Genomic DNA, 16934 nt, shown 5'->3' on the forward strand with positions numbered 1-16934 from the left:
AGAAAAAACCTTATCTACTATGCTTCCCACTGATAGGATCTTACAGAAATAATATCGTGAAAGAGAATACCAAGTTTATTCTGACTTAATACATGTATTACTTCAGGCCAAAAAGCATGATGAACTCCTTTTAAGGAATCATCATCAGCATCCATTAGGTGTTGCTCCTTTATCTAAAGTACATTCTAATATCCAGAATAACAATAAATTTGATGGCTCTTCTAGAAGCCAACCAACGAACTTTAGAGGTAAACACAGACACAACAATAAGCAGAAGCCACATGCACCGAAAAAGGGGAAAGGCATATCTAAAATCAAATTTGACAAATCTAATATTTGTCACAAGTGTGACTACTACAAGCACACTACTAAGAAATATCGAACCTCGAGACATTTAATTGATCTCTACTTATAATTCGTGAGACATAACCGACCTGCTCAAGGACAAAGAAATGAAGCACACTTCAATCTTCAAACTAACATGGCCAAGGAGGCTAGTTGTTCACAACAAGTTACACAAGAACCAAGTAACAATCAGACTCTTCAGCTGCCAGAAGATCCCATGGGTACGGAAAATATGATCATCAAATTTTCTTCGCATGACATGTTTGGAGACCTTATTTAGTCTCTTAATTCCGAAGATACTATGTTATCTACGTCTATTAGTTGTTGTAATAATAATTATCATCATTATGTATTGTATGTCATAATATTGTATCAGCACTTATGATATTAAATAAAGTTTGTATGTATTCTATATATCTGATAAAGAATTTTATATTAAATTCTCCAATTCTATATATAGATTTCTATGGGAGTCAATCCGATGGAGGAGAAAATGTGCCTTGTGGATAGTTGTACCACAAATTATGTACTTAGGAAAATAAAATATTTCCAAACTCTTACTAAGAGACAAGGAAATATTTTGACAATCGCCGGACGTGATGCAGTAATTGTTGGCTCAGTTCATGTCATAATTACACTCCCTATGAGTACTCAAGTTATAATCGAGGATGTTTTATTGTATCCTGATTCAACTCGTACTTTACTAAGTTATAGAGACATCTGTCAGAATGGTTTCCATATTGAAACTCATGATAACAACAAAGAGGAATGTCTCCTCTTAATGAAAAACAACGAATATGACAAACAAGTACTTGAAAAAAATTCCCTCTTTATCGTCAGGATTGTACTGCACATATATCAAACTCGTAACAAATGTTGCATATGAGGTAATTTTTTAGAATGTCAATACATTCCAAACTTGGCATGATCGCTTTGGTCATCCCGGCAAAGGGATGATGCGAAAAATTATCAGCAATTCAATTAGTCATGATTTAAGTGATGCTAAATTCCCTCAATCTTCAAATTTTATGTGCACTACATGTGCCATAGGAAAGCTAATTTTAAGGCCATCATACCTTAAAATTCAAGCAGAACCACTCAAATTCCTTAAATGCATTCAAGACGATATATGTGGTCCTATCCAACCATTAACATGACCATTCAGGTATTTCATGGTTATACACGATGGTCTCATATGTGTCTCTTGTCCACACGAAACCATACATTTGCCAAAATAATAGCTCAAATTTTTAACTACGATCACATTACCCTGAACATCAAATTCAATCAATTCGAGTGGATAATGCTGTAGAATTCTCCTCACGTTCCTTCAATGACTATTATATCGCCCAAGGAATTCAAGTTCAGCATTTTATCCCATATTTTCATACTCAAAATGGTTTGGCAGAATCCCTTATCAAAAGAATTAAGCTCATTGGATGACCCTTGTTACAGAATTGCAATTTACCAACTTCTTGTTGGGGTCATGCAGTTTTACTTGGTGCTGGCTTAATTCAATTGCGGCCTACTATATATCATAGTACTTCCCCTCTACAATTAGTACATGGAAATCCACCAAGTATTTCCTATCTGCGTAAATTCGGTTACGCTACATACATACCGATCCCACCACCGCAGCATACATCCATGGATCCACACAGGAAATTGGGGATCTACGTGGGATATCAATCTCCATTGATTATTAAATACCTCGAGTCCCTCATAGGGGACCTATTCACGGCCCAATATGCTGACTATATATTCAATGAGGACCATTTACCGGTATTAGGGGGAGATTTCAAGTACCATAAACAATGCTAGGAAATCAATTGGAATGTCAAAGGCATTTCCGCCTCAAATCCACATACTCAAGAATCTAAACTCCAAGTACAAAAAATCATCAATTTACAACATATTGCAAATAACCTGCCAGATGTATTTACTGCTACAAAGGTGTCATAAAATCCTATAATCCTACCAAAAATGTGCCCGAAAGAGTGGAGTTACCAATAAAAAATCACTCAACTCCCTGTTCAAAATCAGAGGGGGAGAAGTACGGCTACAAAGGAGGATACAACTTCTTGCAAGCGCCAAAGGAAACAGAGGAAGAAACCCTTTGAAACAGTAAGTGTAAGTCAATCTCAAATTGACAGACACCCAATGGGTAGTATACACCCAGTGGATGGGCAACATCCACAACCCAGATAAATAGTGCACTCAATTAATGATGCTGGGACATCGGAAAACCCTGACTCAATTGTATTGGGAAATCACAAACAATCACCAAGGGTACAAGAGATTTCCATCAACTATCTAGATTCTGAAGAATCATATGACCGAAAGACTATAATTGTCGACACATACTTCTCCACTATGATTGCAAACAACCTCCAAAATGATCTAAATCCTAAGACCATGGCAGAGTGTAAACAACACTTGGACTGGACTCAATGAAAGGATGCAATCCAAACAGAGATAGTCTCGTTCACAAAAAGAGAGGTATTCACAAAAGTAATACCTACACCTCCAAATGTCTTTCCTGTGGGATTTAAATGGGGTTTCATCTGGAAACGGGATGAGAACAACGAGGTGGTGAGATACAAAGCAAGGCTAGTAGCACAAGAGTTCACACAGAGACCCAGCATTGATTTCAATGAAACATATTCTCCAATCATGAGTGGAATCACATTCCGATATCTTATCTCATTGACAGTTCAAAATTATATATCTATGCAGTTGATGTATGTAGTGACTGCATATCTATATTTGTTACTTGATTCGGACATATACATGAAGATTCTCGATGGAATCCAAATTCCGAATCCAAACACAAATCGCAACATATATTTTGTAAAACTATATGGCTTAAAGCAGTCGGGATGAATGTGGTACAACCGACTTAGTGAGTTTCTTCTGCATAAGGGTTACTCCAACAATGATGATTGTCCATGCGTGTTCATCAAGAAATCCTTGACGGGATTTTGTATTATCTCTGTGTATATTGATGACCTAAACATCATTGGCAACACACAAGATATCGATGAAGCACATGATCATCTAAAAACGGAATTTGAGATGAATGATTTGGGTAAAACCAAAATTTGTTTGGGTCTACAACTCGAACACCTTCCCTCAGGAATTATGGTATACCAAGCTTCCTATATCCAGAAAATATTGGAGAAATTCAATATGGACAAATCATATCCATTTAAAACCCCCATGGTTGTTCGATCTCTAGACATGTAGAAAGATCCATTTAGACCAAGGGAAGATGGAGAAGAGATATTGGGACTCGAGGTTCCATATCTCAGTGCTATTGGAGCACTTATGTATCTTGCAAATTGCACCATGCCTGATATCGCATTTGTAGTGAACTTACTAGCTAGGCATAGCGCTGCTCCAACTAAACGTCATTGGGGGAGTCAAGAATATCTTTTGATATCTCCAATGCACCAAAGATCTTGGTCTATTCTTTCAATTTCAAAGAAATCAAGATTAAAAAATATGATTGTATACAGTGATGCTGGCTACTTATCAGATCCCCACAACGCTAGATCATAAACAGGCTTTGTGTTCCTACATGGTGGGACATCCATTTCATGGAAGTCTTCCAAACAAATACTAGTAGCTACATCCATAAATCTTTCTAAAATAATTGCATTATATGAGGCATCACATGAATACGTGTGGCTTCGCAGAATGATAAACAACATACAACAGTCATGTGGTATTAGTTTCATTGAATCACTTACCATTATCTATGAAGATAATGTTGTTTGTGTTGCTTAGATGCAAACATGTTACATAAAGAGCAATATCACTAAGTATATTACCCTCAAATTGTTACAACAAAGTGGGGAGATAAACATCTTGTAAATTAAATCTTGTGATAATCTCGCAGATTTATTCATAAAGTTCTTACCAACTTCGACATTTCAAAAATATGTTCATGGTATTGGTATGTGGCGACTTCGAGATTTGCAAAAATTAGGAGAGTCTCTTCTTAAATTTAACCTGTTCATACACCATATTGTACTCTTTCCCTTTATGAATTTTACTTACAAAATTTCTCATAAATGGTTTTTAATGAGGCAATACATACACAAGAACATATGTCACATCTCTTATTTTTCGTACTGAAGTTTTTAAAGAGATATATAAGAAAATTTATTGTTATCTAAACTCGCTTATAGGTTTTTCTTTTACAAGGTTTTCTCATATGAGTTAATAAAGAGACAATAATCAATATATGATGTATCATTTTCTCCTTATTCTCTCACTGAATTATAAAGGAGTGCATATTACTATTACTCTCCTCATACTGTATATAAATTCAGCATCAATCAATAAGAAAAATAAGTTCAAATCTATGTTCTATCTACTATTACATTTTGCAATCAAATCAACCCACAATAATCCATGCCATGCAAGAGTAAGCAAGTTGGCTAGACAGAATAAGAGGAACGCACAGTGCAAGAGTACTACTACAGTTTGTTAGGAACACACACCAATTCATCGTGCATGCATGTAACAATGGTGAATGGTGTTGACTGTTGAGCATTGCATCAGTGTGTGAAGCAAAAATGTTTTATCTTGCATGCATGTAACAACGGTGAATGGTGTTGACTGTTGAGCACTGCATCAGTGTGTGAAACAAAAATGTAACAGTTCCATCTTCCGTACAACAACCCCACGGTTGTATATTACGATGATGATGCATCAATCAACGGGAAGGCAGCAATCAACAAGTGTAAAAATGCACTTAAATTTATATCATTATTTCTCAACATTAAGCCTCAATTCATTCTCAATTCATCATATCCGTTACAATAATATAAGCCTCACACAAAGACGAAAATAACATAGTAGTTCTCGAACATGAAGAGCACCAACACTCCGACCACAAAGAACTCATCACAGAAAGACACTCGAACAAAAACAGAACTCGTTGTAGCAAGCCAAACCAAGAGCTGAGACATGCGTGGACACATGAATAAAATTTGACCCCAGCATGCATGCCCCACTTCGAGAAGACGAAGCGGCCATGCATGGAGGTTTAACACACGGACATTGTTAATGAAGCAAGCCTCGAGGTGTAGCTAGCCCCCTAACGGCGGCCTTGCACACCAGCTGGGTCGCCATCTCCAGCGACATGTTCAAGCGCTCCGACAGGTCGACGCCCCCCGCCGCGGGCGCCCACTCGAAGTGGTGCAGCAGCTGCGCGAGCCAGAGGTGGGTGGTGGCGAGAGCAAGCATCTTGCCGGGGCAGACGCGGCGGCCGGCGCCGAACGGCGCCAGGCGGAGGTCGCTCCCGAGCACGCTGACGTCCTCCTCCTGGAAGCGCTCCGGGCGGAACGCCTCCGGCTCGGGCCAGATGGCGGCGTCGTGCGCAATGGCCCACATGTTCACCATCGCCGTCGTGCCGGCGGGGACGAGGTGGCCGCCGACGTGCGCGTCGTGCACGGCGAGGCGCGCCCACGAGAGGAGCGGGCCCGGCGGGTGCATGCGCAGCGTCTCCTTCACGATACACCGGATGTAGGGGAGGTTGACCACGTCAGCGTCGGCCACGCCGCGGCTGCGGCCCACGACGGCGTCCAGCTCCGCCTGCGCCTTCGCCTGGATGTCCGGGTGCAGCACCATCCTCGCCATTATCCACTCCATCAAGATCGCCACTGTGTCCGCACCTCTAAAGATCATCTCCTGATCAAAAGAAAAACAGAACAGAAGACACGCCAATTCAATGCAACCATTTCCATATAAGAAATAAAAAGCATGCACGTTATTAGCCAACTCTTACCCAAAGAACAGCTATCATGTCGGAATCTGACATCTTCTCTTCTCCCTCGAGGCCAAGAAGGACGTCGACGAAGTCACCCATGAACTCATCAGCGACGCCTCCACTGGCGCGTCTCTCCTTGTGCTCCTGAATGATCTTTCCAACGAACACTTCCACCTTTCGGACTAACCTGTTGCACCGGTGCCGCACGCCCTGGAGGTCGAGCCACTTGAGCAATGGCAGGTGATCGGCCCAGTTGAACGTCCCCAGGAGGTCGTAGCCCTCGGTCACCATCTCCTCCAGCAAGGCTCCCTCTTGGCTCGTGAAGTCGTCGTAGTGCTTGCCGAAGACGGTGGCCATGATGTGGTTCAGAGACGCCCCGTGCAGGACGCGCCGTAGGGAGACCTCGCCTTTGCAGCCCATCAGGGCGGCGACGTCGGAGACCATGCGCGCGCCGATGGAGGTGCGGTGGTGCGCGGACCCCGCCACGCAGCGTGGGCCGAAGAGGTGTGTGGCGGCGAGACGGCGGAGCCCGCGCCAGTGCGCGTCGCCGGACGGGGCGAAGCCCATGGCGCGGTGGAAGAGGAGGTGGCGCGCCGCGTCCTTGACGGGGCGGTCGCCGAATGCAGGGCTGACAAGGATCTCGCGCGCCGTGTCGGGTTGACTCGCCACGACGAGGCGGGTGAGGCCGACCGAGAAGGACATCAATGCCACGCCGCCATCGACGGCGCTGGACAGCGCTGCCAGCGTGCGGTGCGCCACGGGGCTCGAGAGCGCGGTGACCACGCCCGCTGGACCGGCTGGCGGCCGGCAGCAGCGGGAGAGAGCCCACGCAGGACCGCCGGGAGAGAGCCACAGGAGGACGGCAGCGAGGGCGAGGAAGGCGAGGAGGAGCGTCTGTGGGGAGGTGGTCGGAAGGAGGAGGAGGAGGGAGTCTTCTTGGCCGGTGGTCATGGTGAGCACCATGGTATGCTTGGTGGGGGGACACTTGAAGGGTTTGAAGCAGATGTTGGTGAAATGGTGTGAGGGAGCGTTTATATAGGAGAGCCCGGTAAATAATTTTCTGATTTGGCAGCTGATCTGGCAAATAATTTACTGATTTCCCATTAAATTTCACATTTGATGCTGATTATTTCATCTAGCTGTGATTGGGCATGCATACAACATCTATATCTATAAACTATAAAAGCACGAGTTGTAGCAATCCTATGTACACTAAAAAAATATCTACGAAATTACCAGCACCCTTAGATATGTCAACATTCAACAAATCCAACAACCAAGATTATATTTCATTCAATCCAATGGTTGATCATGAGTTGTCATCACCTGTTGGAAATCATATGTCCACTCCAACAAACGTCCACAGAACTATCCGAATCATCGGATTTGAATTCAATGACCAAGATTGCATTGTTCCTCCACCATTCCCTCACTCATTTGAGAAATCATTGATTCTCATTGATTTGGTCCCTAAAATTTGCTCTCATTAATCCCAGTTGTTAATTTCATTCTTAAAAAAGACCATACAATCAACTATAAATTAGATATGGCCCCAATCTCATATAATCAATTAATCCATCAATTTAGAAACCATAGCCTTCAGGATTTCTTCTTGCACACACTGTCAATTTAGAAACTTTAGTCAATCAATCGATTAGTTCCCAAAGACCTGCACTATACCCTCCTCATATCAATACAAACGTTTTTTACCCCCTCTATGCTACCTCCTCGTCCCTTGAATCAATCCTATAAAGGCACGAGCTGAAACAATAATATGCACACCCCCAAAAAATATCCACAAAACAATCATCACCCCTCAGACCTGTCAACATCCAACAAATCCAACAACCAAAATTCGTTTGATGGTGTTTCATCCAATCCAATGGCCAAGCATGAGTTGTCATCAGCTATTAGAAATCGTATGTCCACCCCAACAAGCGTTTGCATAACTATTTGAATCATCGGATCTGAATCCAATGGCCGATATTGCATTGTCCCTCCACCAATCCCTCACTCAGTTGAGAAATCATTGATTTTCATTTATTTAGGCCCTAAAATTTGCTCTCATTAATCTCAATTGTTAATTTCCTTCCCAAAAAGATAATGCAATCAATAGGATATCATATTTGACCCCAATCCCACATAATCAATTAAGGTAAAGACTAGTTTTTTACCGTGCGTGAGTTTATCGTTCAGAATGCACACCAGGTGTATCGTCCGATGTGAAACCAAAGATTCGCACGTCCTGTGAAAAATTCAACTGTATGTTGCCTCTGTGCGACACATTCCTAGGAAAATGGAAGGCTCCAGCTGGTCGGTCCTACTACCTTGGCCTTTTCTTCTCTATGTGCACAGACTTTTCCCCTAAGCCTCCACCCCGGTCTTGTCTCTCCCTTTTGCTAAAATCTTGCGACCAGGTCACAAGGGGGCGACAAGCTTGTGGTAGTGTGGTGAGGCTAGCCACGGCACACCCATGAGCTGACGATAGTGAGGCCTCTGTGGGGTGCGAGCTCGCGGTGGTGCAGCAAGCAAGTGGCTGCGACACCAAGGTGGGGTGGTGATCCCATGGCTACAAGGACTCAGTGGAACATGAGCTCACGGCGAGGCAACATTTGCAACAAGACGGTGAGATGGCGATTTTGCAGCTGTAAGGCCACAATGGCCGATGGGGCAGAAGCCAGTGGTAACATGCCCACGGTTAGGGCATTTTCTGAAACTTCGGTCGGGTTAACAACACAGATTTGATCCATTGGTTTGTTTTCTGCATTCCTACCCTATTCTCTCTATTCCTTCCTTCATGCGTGTTTGAACTCTTCCAAGCTGAATGGTCTATGGAGGAGCTACTTTGGGGAACTAGGAAAGTAAGCCCCTGCAACACGTCGATGGGAGAGTTTGTTCACAGCAATGTGCTAGATTCCTAATTAATTGACTACAGATTTGTTTTGGTATTCGATCCAGTGGAAGTGGATCTAGAAGAGTGGGGAGGGTCATCAAGAAGGTGGGTGCATCGATTTGGTTTGCATTCGGTTTAGTTCCCCTCTCCCAAATCAATTTTGACTTGAGCTTCTTGTTTTGGTGCTTTGATACAGTGGAATCAAGAATCAAAAGAGGGTACACAGATTTTTTATATTGTATGGATTAACTTTGTGAGCAGAGACAAATTTGTTGCTTTCTAATGGCACCCAAGTTCGAACATATGCTGATGAATTTAAACAAATATGCTCTTTGTATATAATTGATTTGCTTTCTAAATAAAAACTAACTTGCTTTTCTAAGTTCAAATATATGCGTGTGAGTTTAAACAAGTTTGCTCTTTGTATAATATGAATTTCCTTTCTAAATTAAAACTAGCTTGCTTTTCTAAGTTCAAAATATATGCCTGTGAATTTAAACAAGGTTGCCCTTTGTATATTATGGATTTACTTTCTAAATTAAAACAAACTTGATTTTCTAAGTTCAAAACATGTGTGTGTGTGTGAATTTAAACAAGTTTTCTCTTTGTATATTATGGATTTGAATGTCTGTAAAGATGAATAAAGGGGTGCAAGTTCTAAATGCATACCTAGTCAAGCATTTGCTTCTTCTATGTAGCAATGGTGATCTCCAACAAACCATGTTGTGCCTCCGTTTTCAGTGTCAAGTATTATGCAGGTTGCCTAATTTGGTAGGTAGCCTGATTAGGAGGGCTCCTAATCAAAATACTTTCCTAATTAGGGTGTGCGGACGGATGGGCTTTAACATGCACGTGCATGCGTTAGCCTCATCCATCAATTTAGAAATCATAGCCTTCAAGATTTCTTCCAGCATGCACTGTCAATTTGGAAACTTCAGTCAGTCAATCAATTATTTCCCATAGACCTGCACCATACCATCCTCGTATCAATATGGGCACTTTTTACCCCCTCTACGCCTACCTCCTCCCCTCCCCTGATCCAAACCAGCGATGAGTTTGCTCACGTTTGGCCCTGACTCGGACAACATCACATTCTACAACATCTCAGAGAACACAGATTCTCCTTGTCGTTCCTAGATATGCGCGGAAAGGTGTCGTGCGGCTCATCGTGCGGGTGGCTCGCCCTTGTGAACGAGTCCACGTATGTGATGCTACTGAACCCCTTTGCTGGCACCCGCGTCGAGCTCCTATCGACCGATGAACACATCGCATCCTCCTCCTCCTTGACACACATGTCTAAAGTGGATGGCCGGTGGGTTCTCCATCCCATTGACAATTACGATAATGCACTTGAAACAAGTGTCATCACGCTAGACAAGATGAGGCACGTGTTCTTCAATGAGATCATGCTCTCCACGCTGCCTAACACTGGTGGTCGTGAGTGCGTGGTTGTGGCCATGCTCACGAGGTCCACAGAGGTTGTGTTTTGCCGGGTTGGGGTCAACAATGCATGGACGCTGCTCGACACCTACCTAGGTTGCTTTGTGGACTCCATCATACACTGCAAAGAGAGCTTCTTGGCATTCGAAGCTGACACCATCACTGTCGCCACCTGCTCAGCTAAGCCATCATAGCTACTTGGAATCAAACAGTGAGCTACACATGGTCGGCACCATGGTGAATATGTTCCATAGGGCACGATGCTTTATCTATAATAGCGGGATCTACAAGTACAATCTCCTGGATTGGAGGTCAGAGTGGTGCAAGGTGAACGACATCGGCGTCCTGACACTATTCATGTCAAAGCATTTTAGTGGCAACTTCAGTGGAACAAGCGTCTCCAAATACAAGAGGAAAAACATCTACTTCTCTGAGCATTTGTATAGGGATCAATACGACTTGGCCCATCATTCGGAGACCATTGACATTGCGACAGGCACATCGGAAGTGGCAGCTTTCCACCAAAAGATGTAGGGTTCTGAGGCTCTAGGTTGGATTCAACCGAATCTCTAGAAGGGAGGTACATGAATGTTGATTAAAAGTTTATATAATATGGCAGGTGGTTCAGACATGTTTGGTTCATGGTCACAAGTGGCAACAAAAAATGTTAGATATGCTATATTTGGGTATTGCTACATGGCACATGGTTTGTTCAATTGGCAGTGCTATTTTTATTGGTTGTAATGAGCTATTTAATTATCTTATACTTCAGAAGTTGTGTTATTACACAACTTTATTTGCCCTCAAAACATGCATCATCATATTTGGTTACTTGATTTACATTAACCCAGAATATAACAGATCTTCGCATAATTCAGAAACCGTAGTTGTACAATTGCTCATGCGTGTTGCATGCACGGTCGCTAGTGTAGAAAAGTATAAAAGAATATAACCTTGTTGGGCCACATCTTGTATATTTATAGGGCTGGGAAAAAACCCCAGCATGGTAGTTTCAAACATTGTTTAATTTATAGATAAATTATATCTCTACATGTTTACATATTCAAATTATTAAATACAACAAACTCTATCTCTATCTATAACTCAAACACCAATGCTCCTCCTCAATCATAACTGGCCTAAGTTAAGATTGTGTCAAAATTCTTGTAGCTGTCGTGTAGTCAATGGATTTATAAATCCATTTGTAATCTGATCTCCAGAAGATATAAATTGTATATCAAGAAGTTTATTTGCCACTCATTCTCATACAAAATGATAGTCAACATCAATATGTTTTTTCCTTGCGTGAAATAAGAGATTAGCTGACAAATATATTGCACCTAGGTTATCACACCAGAGACACACAAAATTGGGTTGAGACACACCAAACTCATTAAGAACAGCCTGGACCCAGATGATTCCTGTTGTGGTATTGGCAAGGGATTTATATTCTTCTTTAGTATTTGACCTAGACATAGTAGCTTATTTGTGAGCACTCCATGATACTAGATTAAATTCCATAAATACTGCAAATTATCCTATAGAACTTCTATCATATGGGCATCCTGCCTAGTCTGCATCTAAAAATAAACTTACCAATATAGAAACAGACATACTAATCTTAACACCCAAACCTATAGTAAAATGGACATATCTTAAAATCCTTTTTACAGTTGTCCAATGTAAAGGTATTGGTGCATGTAGGAATTAACATACTTTATTAACTGAAAACACAATATCTAAATGTGTAAAAGGTAAATATTATAAAGCACCAACAATACTTCTATATCTGGTTGAATCTTTATTATTCAAGAGATCCCCTCCAATAATCGAAAGTTTTTCTAAGGTTGATAGTGGAGTGGTTACTGGCTTGCGATTCTTCATCACAACACGGTTCAACAAAACAGATGAATATTTTCCTTGTGAAATAATAATACCATCTTGAACTTTCTTTACTTCAATTCCTATAATAATGAAGCTCACATAAGTCCTTCAGAGCAAAGTCATATTTCAGATCCTGAAGAAGTGCTTCAACTGCACCACCTGAAGAACTTTATACAATTATATCATCAACATAGACAAGTAAAAATATAGTTACTCCATTTTTATTTTAGATAAATAATGATGTATCTACCTTTGATGCAAGGAAACCAAACTATTGGAACTTTGAACTCAATTTAGAATAATATGCTCTAGGTGCTCGTTTTAACTCATATAATGCCTTGTCTAGTTTACATACATAATCTGGCCAAGAGGAATCCTCATATCATAGTGGATGCATCATATAAACTTCCTCCTCTAGAACACCATGAAGAAATGTGTTATGTACATCTAACTGTCGAAAACACCAATGTCTAGAGATTGCAGCAAACAACACAATCCGAATAGTTGCTGCTTTCATAATAGGACTAAAAATGTCTTCATAATCAATGCCATATCATTGCTTGAATCATTTTTTTTAACTATGCGTGCCTTGAACTTGTCTATAGTCCTATCAGATTTCTTTTTGAATGGATGATGCTGACACCCCCATCTACACCAGCCACCCTATCACATTCACGGATAGCACGAAGCAAAGACCGAAGACGACGACCACAACAAGTTAATCAGAGGTTCTCTGGCAGGCTTGACCTGTAGAGGTAATTAGCCAGAGTCTTTCGAGGCCCTGGGAAGCAGGAGACCATATCGTCCAAGTCAGATCATCGTTAGTAGGCTATCGAGCACATACATGTGGAAATTGCATTTGTTATTCACAATGTTTAATAAAATACTTGTTTCCTATTTTGTTCTTTCTTTCTTTTTGTGTACTTAGGTAGACTGGCACGCCCACACTCTTACTCCGTAGGGCAGAGAAATTTATGTGACATTTCTTTCCAAAACAGCTAGAATAGCAAACACAAGCACATCTGCCACTAATATAGCAACTTGGAACTAGGTGTATACGAATTGACAAGAACAAGTGGAAAAAACACCGACAGGATAGTCCAAATATGCAAATACACTATCTACAAACAAACGAAATGGAAGTTTATGGAACTTTCTCCTGCCAAGGGTTTGCTATGATCAAACCATCAATTTGACAACGCATTTCAGAAGATCGCAAAATCAAACCAGCACACCAAAAGTGATGCTAACATAGATAACGATATGAAATTAATTTCTCAGACTGTAAACAGCTGCAAGGGCATGCCATGTATCTATCCCAGTTTTATCCATCATTCCGCGAGAACTGGGAAAGTAGAACGCCAAGCACACAAGTGCCATGTTCGAGACAGTTAAAACCAAATAATGCATATAAATCTACAGAAACACTCACTAAATCTCGACAATTTTGCTATTCAGAACTGAATCGGCAGTATTCAGGAAGGCATGCCATTGCCATGAAAACCTCACTTGAGTCAACAGCAACCTGACATGCATGCTTTCACAAGTTTTGCAGTATAACAAGGTAGCCACATTGTAAATACAGCAATCAGAGTTTGCAACTTAATACTTAAATTATTACGCACGACGTTGATCGATATGATGCCTAACTAAGCACAATCGACATGGATCACAATGCCATATAGATATCATGGAGGTCATAGAGGCATTAGCTAAGCAACATAGATAAAATTGATGTCCAGTACTCTAGCAAATTCTCATGGCCTTAGCCACACCTCCATGACGGAGGCTTGTCATCAAATTTGTCTTTGACTTCGTTGTTCGAGTAGACACGGTCACCACACATTTCTTGCAAGTGCCAAGTTTCTTGTTGGTATGAGTGTGGGCTACAATGCCACCAGACTTGCTCTTCATTTTGTGGTACCTCGTTGTGCACCCAAGATAGCATTTATTTGAACCACACTCTCTCCATCACGAATCAACTAAATGGATCAAATCCTAAGGGGGACTACGTCCAACACGTGCACCCTGATTGAGGGCGCAACCAACCCCTCTAGTTGTGGTGCCATCCCGTACAACACTATAAAACAGACGGGGGACTCCAACAAACATATCGATTAGTCCATCTAAGGTCCAGCCGCCTCCCTCACATTTAAACCCTAGCCGATCCAAAGTGTGTTCCTCCAGGGTGAAGAACACCACCGCTGCCACCACATCGACGTGCCTTCACCATCGACAACGAGCTAAGGCCGACAATCATCTACACCGACTTGATCGCCCAGTTATTCTACCACGAGCCATCATCAAGCATCTTTATGGCATCTACAGGATCAGGTCTGTCTTCATGCTTCCGCAACTAATGATGTAGTGTTTGATCTTAGGGCTAGTTTTAGTCAATTATGTGCAATTAAGGTCTAACATTTAGCATTAGAGCCATACTAGTCCCTAATCAAACCCAATCATCCTTAATCATATTGAATTATGACCGAATGAGCATATTAATGTTTATTTCAAGTGAATTAGTCAATTTCATGCTCAATTGATCTTCTAGCCCAACTTGATGAGGAATTAAGGCTTAATTGCTCTTAGATTAGAACTAATTGTTCATGTTATATGATGATTAATGTTAATTAAGCCTTAATCATTTATGCATTAGCACTTTTTGAATTGGATTAGGGTGAATTAGACTCGGGTTAATGAGTATTAACCCAAATTAGTCTCGGATTTTAGGTCAATTATGCTCCAATGATGCTTTCCTATGGTCAATTAGCCCTTTTTTTTGTCACGGATCAAGTGAATTAGTCATAATATTAGCCAGTTTTCATGTCAAATTAGGGATGATCAGTGAGTTTATGTCACAGTTATGTGCATATATCCATGTTTTAAAGTCAATTAAAATCGGATTAGATGCAATTATGCTTAATTTCTTTTTGGTACATGATTAATGTTGATGGATTAAGCCTTTTTACTTTGGATTAGTCCCAAATTGCTCTCAGATTAGACACACATTCATGTTTTAAGGTCAACTTGTTTCAGTTCGATCATGTTTATGTACATATTTGTGTGTGCATGAAGTTTTGGGCTCGGTTTGGGGGCAAATCGACATGGTCTGGCCTCAGGTAGCATAGAGAAGGAGGGGATTCGACCAATTTTGATGAAACCTAAGGCAAACCCGATTTTCCCCATTTATCTGAAACCCTAAATCCCCAAATTAAGCCCCAAAATCTTGTCCTAACTCAAGAAACCTAGAACTAAATGAGAAGGGAGTACTTACGTGCTTTATGTTGCCACGGAGACCCGCTGGAATCCTTCCCCTCCAGCGGACCCGTCTTCTCGATGTGAATCGCGCACAGATCTTCCTTTTGATCGCCTACCATTGTGATGTCACCACCCTCTGATTTCTTGCACGCATCGATCCGTTGGTAGACTTCTCTGTTGCCGCATGCACATCGACTTTGCAAGCACCACCACAAGTCTATCTGACAGAGACGCACGCTGTCGCACGCGGCTATGGCAGGTAGGCCCGCAGTGGCACCGCATCAATGCTGCTTCTCTCACTCTCTCTTTCCCCCATGGTAGATCTCGCTCTCCCTCCTCACTGGCAACGTAGTCGGAGCTCTCGCGGCCGCTGAATCTCTCACTCTCAGTCGCGGCTAACTCGGAACAGGGAGGGCGAAATGGAAGCTAGGGTTAGGGTTTTTTGACTGGGCCGGTGGTTTTGTTACGGTGAAACGACAAGCCATCAATCTTGATCAGGTGGCCAAGATCTCATGCACATTTTTATCGAGCCGACAAGGGGAGGCAGGCCGCGCGTGGAGAAGCGGGTTGTCTGCAAGCGAGTTGGGTTGACGCTCGGGTCACTGCGCGTGCGTTCGCGTGGGCCATGCAGGTTGACTAGGCTGAACTTTGGGCTGATTTAGTCTTTAATATTTTTTTGAGGTTTTCTAGTAATTAATAATGCCTTTTCCTTTATGCACTGGAATTCTTTATGACTATGACCAAAATAAATAATTTTTAATGTACCAAAATTTTAGATTATTTCTTTGAAGTAATTTTTTTTTCTAGTGAACTCAAATATTTTCTTTTATGAACTAGTTCAATTGACTAATGTGGCCAAAATAATGGCATTTTATGCACCAAAATTTATGAATTTTTCTCTAGGTAATTTGGAACCAGCGGGAAAATTTATCCAAAGAATTTTGATGTTATTTTGGCCATGGTCACATACTAGTCAACGTTGTTTACAATTATGTGCTAAATTTTATAATTAATTTTGAGGTCCATAATTATCTTCTGACTAACGTTGATTGTAATCATGTGCCACTTATGTATTTATTAAAATTCCTTTTTTTCTGCCCAACGATGATACGGATTAGAATTGATCTTTTGCATTATTTTAATCTGACCAACATAGGGTTATTCTCGTGCAAATGTTTCTTCGAACAATGTTTTAATCTAATCCAAATTTTCCTTCAGCTCTTAACACTTCTACCGTTGCCGCCACAGTTGACAGCATCGAGCAGCTAACAGGGAACAATTTTCCCCCTTGAAAAGCTAAAGTAATGGTTGTCCTTGGCATTCTGGACCTTGACT

General features: G+C 41.5%; 1 protein-coding gene across 1 annotated transcript; it reads right to left on the reverse strand.

Moving 5' to 3' along the window:
- Positions 1-5224: 5224 nt before the first annotated feature.
- On the reverse strand, positions 5225-7290 carry LOC133893338 (cytochrome P450 78A5-like). The gene is made up of 2 exons (XM_062334337.1): positions 6143-7290; positions 5225-6045 (listed from the first exon to the last, which is right to left on the reverse strand). Exons 1-2 carry the CDS (start codon positions 7085-7087, stop codon positions 5419-5421), a joined length of 1572 nt encoding a protein of 523 aa, XP_062190321.1. The 5' UTR covers positions 7088-7290; the 3' UTR covers positions 5225-5418.
- Positions 7291-16934: the final 9644 nt, after the last annotated feature.

Source organism: Phragmites australis, chromosome 15 (genome assembly GCF_958298935.1).
Source record: "Phragmites australis chromosome 15, lpPhrAust1.1, whole genome shotgun sequence".
NCBI lineage: Eukaryota > Viridiplantae > Streptophyta > Magnoliopsida > Poales > Poaceae > Phragmites > Phragmites australis.